General features: G+C 41.6%; 1 protein-coding gene across 5 annotated transcripts in view; it reads right to left on the bottom strand.

The window, feature by feature from the left end:
* The window catches only part of LOC138358928 (uncharacterized), an 82,213-nt gene that overhangs the window by 57,761 nt on the left and 12,294 nt on the right, over positions 1–12,158 (bottom strand). For 4 of the 5 annotated variants that reach the window (XR_011225649.1, XR_011225648.1, XR_011225647.1 and 1 more), the window contains exon 2: positions 11,129–11,214. Coding sequence is in view for 1 of the 5 variants with exons in the window: in XM_069317374.1 (XP_069173475.1) it covers positions 11,129–11,214 (86 nt within the window). In the remaining 4 variants the exon portion in view is untranslated. Of the gene's footprint in view, positions 1–9,178; positions 11,215–12,158 lie in introns of those variants that run through there. The other variant, XR_011225646.1, reaches the window with a different exon arrangement.

Below are 12,158 nucleotides of genomic sequence, written 5' to 3'. Positions count from 1 at the left end.
TGTCCGCCCCTCGTATCGCCGGAGAAAATCGCGATATGCCACCTCTGCGAACTTCACAATTGCCCTACGGGCCGTTACCATCTCGACCCCATAAATCGCAAACACAGGGACAGAGAGCATTTCACAAGCCAGGGCAATCTCCGGGTAACCAGCCCGCACAGAGAACTAGTCCCACAGACTGAGCCCGGACGACAGGGGGTAGAGGGACCCCCATCGTAACGCCACGTCAGCACAGGCGAGCAGACACACACCCGCCCCCAACCGGCTGAAACTGGCAAACACCACCAACTCACTGGTAGACAAATGGTGGATTAACAGGACGCTGGTTCACTGGTAGACGAATGGTGGATTAACAGGACGATGGTTCACTGGTAGATGAATGGTGGATTAACAGGACGATGGTTCACTGGTAGATGAATGGTGGATTAACAGGACGATAGTTTACTGGTAGATGCATGGTACATTAACAGGACGATGGTTCACTGGTAGATGAATGGTGGATTAACAGGACGATGGTTCACTGGTAGATGAATGGTGGATTAACAGGACGATGGTTCACTGGTAGATGAATGGTGGATTAACAGGACGATGGTTCACTGGTAGATGAATGGTGGATTAACAGGACGATGGTTCACTGGTAGACGAATGGTGGATTAACTGGGCGATGGTTCACTGGTAGACGAATGGTGGATTAACTGGGCGATGGTTCACTGGTAGATAAATGGAGCTTTAACAGGGGGCACCGAGGGATAATGGTGTTAATATCACACAATTCGATCTTGTACACAATAAGACTATTTAGGTTAGGTCAGGACAGTTAGTGATGCATCGACATTATTTACACGTTAAATGTGTAGTGGGAGGAGGCGGGGGGGGGGGGGGGGTGACAGTCACCACAGTCAGCCGATGCACGGAAGGGCAGACAGTCACGACTGGGTGTTACACTTGTACGGTAAGTAATCATTGCTAACAGGTATTGCATCTCACACCCCCTAAACCTTCCTTCATGCCGACACTAACCTGGTAATGCTTATCTTCTCACTCTAAACCTTAATGGCTTCACACAATCTACTTTAAAATGTTCCTTGAAGCGACCTTGAAAAATGTTTTTTTCCCCTCTGTGAATCATTATTTGCTTAATTGCTGCAAAGGAGCCTGACGGCTGAATGGACAGCTTTCGTGATTCCTAGTTCTTAGGTTCCGAGTTCAATCCCCGGCGGAGGCGGAAACAATTGGGTAGAGTTTCTTTCACCCTGATGAGCCTGTTCACCTAGCAATAAATAGGTACCTAACAGACAGCTGCTAAGGGGCGCTTCATGGGGGCGTGTAACAAAAAGGGGGCTTGGTCGAGGACCGGACCGCAGGGACACTAAACCCGGAAATCATCTCAAGATGACCAAGATAACCTCATTGAAACTGACAACCAATTTGAAACTCTTCCCTAAACGTTTCTCCTCCCGAAATTAAAGTCTAATGTTCGCTGTATATCTCACGCTAATTCTTTGTTACAGTATATGAAATGATCAACTGTATGAATCAATTTAAACCATTGGGAATTCTCTTCGAATTTCCTCCCTTCCCCTCATTCCCAAGGAATGTTGCAATGATAATTACAGTTGAAAACCCATACTTACACTACCTAATGTACGAAACATTTTAAAACACTGTATAAAACATTGATAAAACAAACATTTTGGTTTTGAAAGTTTTTAACTTCGTTCGTCACTTATGCCTTTCTTACCCTATTTTATATTGTAATATACCCCTATTAATGTGTTTTAGTAATATTCACATACAACGAGATAGGATAGTTGAGGGCGCCATGCTGTCTGGTCTTAGTAATTAAGGGATCTCACCCTTTAGAAGTAATGAATACAGGTGACCTTGCCTTTTGCTAAGCCGATAATTGCAGACGGCTGGCTGGGGTGTCCCCTTAAGACAAGCAGCTGCCTATTGTTTTAGGGAGAGCCTGAGGCTATCTTACCGGGTAGGCAGGGCTTGGCTCCAGGATCCCCCACAAATACCCATGGAAGTGTACTTTTGAGAGAAGACAACATTGAATGTTGAGCAGAACAGTAGTGGAGACCGCTGGTCGTGAGTCCCACAGCCAGGCCAGGCTTACACAGGCCGGGTGGGGAACTCAACTGTAACTATCCCACCCTCTCACCTCTCTATCAAACTTTGGCTCAGTCTTGGGTGAGTGAGCTTGTGAGGTGACGTATAGTGTGTTTTCCAACTTAAGTGTTGTGTTCTGTTCTGTTGTGTTGTTGTTCTGGGGCAGTCAGCCGTAGAACTGTCAATTTCCTGTATGGTGATTCACATTTGTGTATCCATGTTGATACTGAACATGTAATGATATAGTTGAATTGTATTACCCATTTAAGTGAAGACCTAATAGTAAACATTAATGATTAATTTGTTGCTGTAAATTGGCTTTAATTCCGATCCCGCGATCTTGGGTTTCCTATGATTGGTTGCAGGTTGGAAAGGGAGGGGCGGAGGGGGAAGAGTTCTCAGATGCTTATGGACTTGAAGGCTTGATTATATACGAGTACAAACTTACAGTTGATACATGAAAATCTCCGATAGTGTTGTACAAACAAGTTCCATTCCTTGTATTACATAGGTTTACTAGAATGGATGGTGGCTGTGAAAAGTATTAGTCTCTCTAGTTTACTGGTAGCTGATCAGGTACAATGCCTTGTTTTTGTGGTACCTTGGTGATCAATCATCGAGGTTACAGGGTGTTGAACTGGAGCGTGTAGTATGAACTCTGGGGAACTCTTGAATAGTTAATATAACGACCGGGCTAATGGACAGAAGAGCTATTAGTTTCCGTTTTTCGTTACAGTAACATCTTGCATCTAACCAAAAACATTTGGTTTCCTATAATTTCGCGTTTTTAATGTTGCATGCATCATCATTGCAGCATGACTTCACGTTTTAAATCCTCAGTATTCCTTCGCAAATTTGCAACCCAGAACGGGAGGCATCCTTTACATCCTCAATAACCCCTACAATGGTCCTCTGCTGTTATTATTTAATCTTAGTCTGAGGCATAGTATCTTACCCGACAGTTGGACACCAACTCATAATACCCAAGCCAAATTAACAACAATTCAGGCCCACATCAGAAAATTAATGAGAGTCGAGAGTTAAGAGTCGAAGCGATACTCGGGGGACTTCCAACCAAAGATATAAGACAATTGCACCACCACATGGTCAAATGAAGTGCAGCCTGGAATGTCTTTGATTACCCAGAGCCGAGGTTCGAATCCTGCTCACAAGCACCTAATTTTCTCATTGATACATCACATTAATGTGATTTCTTGGTGCATTCAGACCCATCTCTGACATCCTGTAAGTTTAAAGTTCTTGAAAACATTATATACGACAGGTTAACGATTCAAATTAGACTCCAACTTGCTCCTAGTCTGTATGGTTTCCTTCCTGGAAGAAGCATTCAGACTTGCTTTACTGAATATTTTATTTGACAGGGACCATGTTCTCGGGCGACATTTATTGACCTCCAAACTGCTTGATTCATCAAAAAAGGGAAATAATCTTAGAACAATTAACCTCTTTTGGAGATAATGTTAGACTTGACATACCTCAAGGGGGTACCCTGGTATCACAACTGCCTCAGTTCTTTCAAGGGGGCTCATAAGTAAACATTCTGCACCATTTGAGTTGAGTTCGTCGAAAGGAGGCGTGCTTAGCCCATCATTGTTCAATGTGCTTAAACACCAAATAAACTGATATTCCCACACTAGCTGATGAAGCGGTCATCTGTTATGTCTGACATTTGTATTGTTTCGAATACCCAAACGAGACTGCAAGCTCTACGCGATTCACTCGCTGCTAAAAGCATCTAATTCAGTTTTGTATATAATTTAATCCATCGCTCTTTTTCCCTAAAATGAATCAATGTCCCTCAAGCTTTCAAAGTCAACAACCAAAACAAATATAGGCAGCACAAATACCTTTGAGTAGGTATCAGTGACAATGTAAACGACCATCTTAGGTTGAAAGAGAAATCACTGAAAATACTTTCTGGTAAGAAAAGTGGTATTAATGTTAAATATGGTAGACTATTCAACACTTGTTAGTTGATTGCATTTAGCTTCCCCGCCTCTGTTTGAACAAATTGGAAGTAATGCATAATGAAGCCATGAAGGTAATTCTTGGTACCCCAAGATGCACATGAATCATTAACTTGAGGGAAGAACTGAAGCTTCCAACTATACTAGAGAATCATACAAGTCAACTCAACCTTTTCCCTTGAAGTCATGAGACCCTACATCTCCAGCCTTGCTCGGAGACAAAGTATTCTGTACCGTTAACACTGTATTAAATGGTGCAACATACCAACTCACTCCTTGTATGATAAATGACCGAGTAAAATCCCAACAATCTAATCAAACTGAACATTCCTTTTAAATACAATATACCTGCAACTGATATTCCTCTTCATCTGTTCCCACAATTCAAGTACCATACACACCTGCCACTAAGAAATGTAATGAGAATCTGCTCTTTCCAAAGCTGCCACACTTTAAATAATTACCTCTCGTCATAACTTTTAAGATCCCATGAGTACTGTCTACACCGATGACCCAGTCCAATCATCTACAGGACGGACTGCAGCAGTATGCAGGTACAGGAACAATACTTCCACACAGAAAGTGTCACGTTAAACAACTGGCTGACCTCTGTACAAACTGCTGCTGCACTACAACTAGCTCTCAGTATATATAAAGTCACAGGAGGTGGTGAAATAATTGTGTTTCAAAGTCTGCTCTTTAAAACATTTCCAGCATGATCGACAGTAAGAGCTTCATAATTGCACTTATAAATAGTCGCAGAATAAAGGGTTCAAAATCTCATTCATGTATGGATACCATCTCACATATATAACCCACCATAATGACTGACATTGTAGCCAAATTTGCGTGTAACAAGGAAAAAGTTGAATTAGACCGAGGTGTCTTCATCTCGTGTCAAGACTATATTGTTTAACACTCTGGTATAAGAGAAATTACGACTCCCAACGGTCTGAAAACACAAGCATAAAAACCTGTTTTGTTTAGATCAGAGACCTATGTATATGGGCAGCACAAAACGTTCCCAAGACTGGGCGACATTTTTGAAAATCCGAGTCAGGCCAAACCGACCTGCTCAAGACATTAACATACTGAGAAGCTGCACATTTACCACACAATATATCATAACACTTGACAGACTGAAAAAGCCATCGACACACTGGCTTGACTACTAGATGTAAATTATGAATGACCTTCCACGTCCGATAAAATACTTCTTTGACAACTACAAAATAAAAGATTCCTCCAACAATACACTGACTATTTGGACCCTAATGCTGGAGTGCCACAAGGCTGTGTACTCGCGCCAACATTACACCTCACACTACCGAGGGAAGGAAGGGGAGGAGTGGCGGCCCTGCTGATAAAGGATAAGGGTTTCCAGGAGATTGATATCCCAGGCTGCGAGGAGTTCAGAGACTACATAACAGTCACCATGACGATGGCAGGACCAAAGGCAGTAGCTGTGATATATAACCCTCCATTAAATGACAACCATTGCAGTTCCTACCATAACTGAAAGGGCAGACTGTCGCCTGTTAAAAATCGATTCCGACTTCCAATCATAGGGACTCCACCCATTAAAAGATACAAGAACCATATGGTGGCACAGCGAGCGAGCTAAACTATTGGACATGACAAACGTTTTAATCCAACTTGTAACCAACACGTAATGATTAACCAGCTTGACTTCACCTCGAATTCACTGAACGATTCACATACATGGGAAATAAAGTTCGAAGACCCATGGGAATGAATGAACACTGTCTTTACGTTTAAATATATGGTGAAAGAAGGGATAACTTGCTCAGGGAAGGGACCAGAAAGCCAAAGCCTGCAATATCTAAATTGAAATTACAAGGAAACAAAATTAATATAAACACAGGTAGCAAAGCTCAAAAATTAAGACTGCACAGACATTATTGATTACATCACCCAGATGAGTAAGGAGGTGGTACAAGTTTGTCCTGGTATGAGAGAAAGGATTTTCACTTGTGTTAAGTTGGGTGAGCGAGTATGACCAGATGTATATCAGCGTGGAATCTACAGGAGTGCACATCCATCCGTGCACTCTCCTGTATTCTCTGGTCTGGGACCAAGGTCTGCCTTGCTGGGTTTCTATGGGCTGGACTCTGGCTGGGCTGGCCAAAGATATTGCAAAATTGTTGCACGCCCAGATCACCAGAGGAGACTATGCAAGTCATCAGTGGCACTCAGTTGTTCCCATCATAGGGAGAGAACGTAGAGGGTTAGTTTCGTGCACCCAGGCCTGAAGGGTTCACTCACACGTTAAGGCAGGTCTAACCTTCCTTGTTACTAGTCCACGACACCATGAAACATTGACATTACTTTATGGAATTACCATTTGTCACGGTAAAATCTCTAGGAAGAGATTCGGCCTACTCCATTATCACCTATTCTACTCATTCACATCTATTTAATCAAGGACTGCAGCCAAGAACAACAACTACTACTTCCAGACGTCTAGACAATACCACCAGTCTACCTACCCCATCGACCCTCACCCCACCTCACACCTGGGTCGCTGGGAGACCACACCCTCCGAAACAGGCAGTTTAACAGCCGGTTAATAGTTAAAGTAGTCACCGGCGCCATCTGCCCGGCTGATATTCTGTATAAATTGGGAGTTTTTGCCCAACATGAGTTAGATTACTCCTGTGTGCTCACCTGAGTAGACTTGTTAACCCATCTCTGTGGTGTAACGGATTTAGACTAGCCCATAGTGTCCTGCACCTTTATTTTGCATCTAACCATAACGTAAATTTGAGTGTTCATCCTGTTTGTTTTGCACACTTTGTATTAGAGCCAAGCCTGGATATTTGTAATTTGTTTAATTTATTTTTAAAGTAAAGTATTTTTTAAATTTTTTTTTCCTCTGCTTTATCCTACAGTTTACCTCACTATGGAGACACCTTTGTAGTTTAATTTTTATTTTTTTAATATTTTGTGACTGGTATTAGAGACTGCACGACCACCAACGTTTCGCGTCACACATTCGTTTACACATTTGACTGCTATTCGTCTATTAGGTCACTAAATAATTAGGCAAAGCAAAACTAGACCAAATTATGTTTTTTTTTTCACAGCCAGGATTGTGCAGCAAACACTACTGACAGAACTCATCAATAGCATCAACTGAGAGAAAACATGAAACCAGGAAGTCTGTTCTATCCTTGTTTGTATGTGATAATGATGGAACTAGTACTCGGAGCAGACCTAGATGAATTATGGACTTTGACTATAGATTTCAAAGAGTACACAGGACTAAGATTCTTACAGCAGGCACCCAGGACACAGCAGAAAAAGTATATTTCTGTCGATTGAAAGAATAAAAGATTGTCGATTGAACAGAAATAATGGATAAGGCAAACAGGCTGGAGACAATGATAGGCCCAGACCAAGAGAAGGAGACGCCTGGTCACCAGGACCAGTTACATTACAAAGCAGCTATAGATGAAACAGACCATGTAATGTCCTGCGGGTATTTGATAACAGGGGCCATCCCCTCCCCCAGAAAAGGCTGTGGTTCTCCCCCCGAAATAGGAACCAGGTCAACTGATTCAACAGTGTGTGACAACCCATGGAATGACCGCCAATTGTAACATTAGCCTCAGAGGGGCATTACACTTTTGAAGACTGTCACTACGAAAAAAGGAATTAGAGATACGAGAGCTACACAAGAGACAACGACTATGGGTACAACGGAGAAAAAATATTGGTACAACAAAATGAGGTAAAGTCCCATACAAAAGATTTGGTTCCTTAGAAGATTCTCTGGTGCAAGTGTTACGACCTAGTTGGTCTATGTGATAAGCAGTATATAATAAATACATAAAAATATTGTTATACAATTAGTATACAGTGCATATTTAGGCATTAGTTAGGTTAGGTGTTTAGGTTATGTTGGCAATTATTTGTATTTGTAGTACGTGGGTGACGCATTTACAGCATTGTGGTTCAAACAAAAGTCGTCAACGAATCAGTGTTAAAGATGTATGTTTGAACGTCGTCAGTTGTGACCTACCTGATCAACCAGGCTGTGATTCGTACGTCAGACTGCGAGCAGCAGCGTCCAACGGGCTGGTTCACCAGTCCAGCTACCAGGAGGCCTGGTCGACGACCGGGCCGCAGTGATGCTAAGCCTCGGAAACACCTCAAGGTGAGACATGTGAAAACAGGTTTTTCATTCAAAAACCTTGGGGGGGGCGGGGGGTTAGTAGGTGTATGGAATGTACTTTAGCCTTTGTTTACGAAGACGAGCTTTTACACTTGACTCTATAGATCGTGTGCGAACGTCTCAGTGCCTAGCTGGCGACCTCTATTAGAATTCCAAGCTCTAACTTTCATTTCACGTACTTCTAATATAAGTTATAGCCAACAGAACCTTAACACCTAATCTAACCTACCCCCTAACTTTACATTGAAATTTAAATTATAATAACTCTTGGCAACCAATTGTTTACACAATGTTAAACGCGGATGAATACATTTGACCGGGAGGGAAGGAGGGGCGGTCACCACCAATGACCCTAACCCGAGGACGGATGCTGGAAACGAACATTTGACCTTTGTCGAAAAAGACAGGTTGGTTTACTACAGTTTACTGCAGTTAAACCCATCCATGAATGGGCTAAGGGGCCATATCACCCGGATTTAAAAAATTGTTGTAGGGTATTCATAATTTATTATCCTGATACATGTGAAAGGTGCTGCACCTAGGCCAAGTTTCAGCATCTCAGCCTAAATAGAGACGGAGAAAAAAAAAAAAAAAAAAAAAGACGAATTTTTCAACCATGTTCAAAAAATTTCACAGCCCACAATTGTGAACCAAAATCATTTATACGACACTCAGCTATGACCTTACTATATAATAAAGATTTGCATGTCACATTATTATCCCAGATGTATTTAGTGCAATAATACATTTTATAAAAGTTTCCCAAAAACGTATGCAACAAAATGAGGTGTATCATTATTTATAAAAAAAATAAATCTACGTAGATAAGAATAATGACATGCGTTTATAGAGGCGTAAACTCTACATATAATGTGCAAGTTTCATGTAAATAGAATAATAAATAAAGGCTGTGAAATTTTATCTAGTTGTAAAAGTTGGAGTTGCGTAGCGCGCTCTCAAAGTTTCTCAACCTGCGGTCACTCGTGAGTGGTGATTTACGCATTGCGGCCAGCTCGTATGGAGAGCTCGCATGCATCTAGCTGTCAATGCTTCTCTCTTGTTCGTTTGGCAAGTCATATTGCAGTACAAATAGCTAAAAATAGCAAAAATAGCATGTTCTGGGAGATATTGTGTGAGCGCGTCAGCATACATCCTCTCTCCATGAGAGACACGCAGTCACTGACTGCACCACCCTCGTGTCAGACCATATGTGTTAGTTTATATTCATTTTATGCATAACATGTTATTTTCAACGCTATTACGAAAAATAAGACATCTACAACGTAAGATACAATACCCCGCGGCGTACTCACGGCGCGAGGACCAGATTCACGAAAGTTGCAGCGGGAAATTTGACTAATTACGTTATTTTTCAAGATATCATTAAACGGTTTGGACCACAGTGTTGCCAGAACGTTGTAGTATTTTTCGTAATTTTTCGTAAATATTCCATTTTTCATCGGATTTTCGGGTGATATGGCCCCTAAGTTCATCCAGACCTGAAATTTACCATTTGGAGGAGCTGCCATTCCTAGGTACCTGTGTATATAAATATATATATATATAGATGGAGAAAGAGGTCCATAAAAATTTATTACAAAGTCTGAAACCTTCACGTTTATAAACATCCTGCCACCTGGTTTCTCTCTCAAGAGATCTACCTTTCTCCCTGGGAACCCGAGTCAAAGGTATAACTAGTGATCAGAGTAATCAGGGGAAAGGCTTGGAGGAGCTCTGGGGCAGTCAAGTGACTGCCCAGAATCTACCATAGGAAAAGCTGCCAAGAAACTGGCCCCTCTTCAGTGACAACATTTTGTACGGGAACACACATCCAGTCTATAGAGGAAGGTTTTACCCAAGTTACACATTCCAACAACTTCAGAAAGCATCCGAAAGGAAGTTAACACGCTCTAGTCTTGGATGAAGGAAACCTTCGGTGAACATCCGGCCTGGAACTCGCTTCCTTCGGAGCCTCCTTTGTTAGCATGGACAAAGGGAATATCCCCCAGTGACATTAGTAACGGCTTCATTCCCATCAAAACCATAGACCCCTTGAGTAGTCTGGTGTCCCTGCTTTAAAACCTTTTATCCTGTGGTCATAGGAGCCCTGCCAATTATATAGTCTCTTCTTGCAATAATGAGGGACACTTAGCACTAACACCACACCAGGTAAACTGTTACGCAGTTCTGGAGACCCAGAAACGTTCACCTCTAACACTTCACAGGGCTTCCACCTGACCACAATATCTGTTGATCTGTAGAAATGCTGCAGCGTTCCAGAGCTACCAATACCTTGTGCAAGATGCGGATGATGGCCACGTAGCTGCCAAGTGGTCAGCCTCCCGAAACTGTGCCCGACGGTATATTCAGCTTGTAAGGTTTTGCCCCGACACTTTCCCCTCATGCAATAACTTTCCTCTCGCAGGATAGTCTTCTAACCCCAGCTGAAGCATCACCCTCCTGGGTAATTTTTGTCTATAATTGATTGGACTGGTGGGATAGAAGAGACTAACAGAAGGGTGGATGGAGAGGGGAGGCAAGAGGATTGAAAGGTACCCAAAAATGTTAGATTAACATTAACCATGTTACACTACCTACCACTAAATGGTCAAATTACTGGCCAAAATAATGGTTTACCACTTAAGTGGTTGATGCACAAATTACATTAGACTATACCTGTTAGAAGATCACTGCCTCATGGTATAGTGAGTTAAATGATTAAAATTATTAAACCCTTCACTTATTGTACTTGTGGGAATATATACACTACATTATGACCACTGCGATTCGAGAGAAGTTTTTCCAAGTAACTTTAATCCCTCCATACCTGCAGTGCCGTTGTACGAGACCAATTTCTTGGGTCTGATTGACCCTTGCTGCAGTGCCGTTGTACTGATGCACTCTCGTACATATCTGAAATTACAAATTATATTAAATGCCTCAATAATAAAATGAACACATCTTCATGTAAAGTTTGAGAAATATCCCGCTAAACAATCCATCAGGTCAGACATTGGTTGATCTAAAAAGCCGACTTACCACTATGGCAAAACCTAACCTCAGACTTGACTCGTCCACAAGCCGTTCTCAACAACGGCCAAGTGATCGTTAACCCGGGCAGCCAAACATGAACGTGAAGAACGCTTCACACACAACTTGTCCTCAATCTATGCTCCTCCGTGCTCTGACCCACAACAGTTCATACATTTTAACACTAGATTTATTTAAAATAGTTTTTCATACGTGAACTATTATTATACATAGTTATTTATTACGCGAGGGAGACTGGTTGGAATACACTCGGGAGCTATAATGTCCAACTATCAGACCTATACACTATATAAATATACATTAATATTTACTTGTATTGGACAAAATATAGTGCTTAGTTACACAGGAGGTTAATGTTAATTATGGCGTCTCTGGTATTGGCTGCAGCGTGGACGACATTGAGTCAGGATGGCTAGTTGCATTCACATAGGATTGTCGAAGGGGGGGGGGGTGAAGAGTGACACTTTCTAAATTAAAAATCTTTGGTCTGAATTTCAAAGCCTGAAGTCTGATAATTCACAAGAAACACCTTGTAACTGCCAGAATTAAACTATAATTGTAAACTTTTTCCACCTGCTTTTGGTCGAAGGTTCAATTTCACTATAAAGTTAACACGCCGCTGTTATGGAACAGTTAATCACGTAACCAGTCATTTTAGAATTTAATTTTGTTTTAATAAGCTTCATGAAAAGTCTTGAGCAAGGTAAAAGTGTCTACTAATAGACAAGGGTATATTACACTATCATATTTACTAACAAGTAAACCAGAGCTAATTGAATTATTTTAAATAAAGTTTTAATATTTTG

This window comes from Procambarus clarkii, chromosome 8 (genome assembly GCF_040958095.1).
Source record: "Procambarus clarkii isolate CNS0578487 chromosome 8, FALCON_Pclarkii_2.0, whole genome shotgun sequence".
NCBI lineage: Eukaryota > Metazoa > Arthropoda > Malacostraca > Decapoda > Cambaridae > Procambarus > Procambarus clarkii.
The sequence above is the reverse complement of the archived record's forward strand: the minus strand, read 5'-3'. Positions and strand labels throughout refer to the sequence as shown.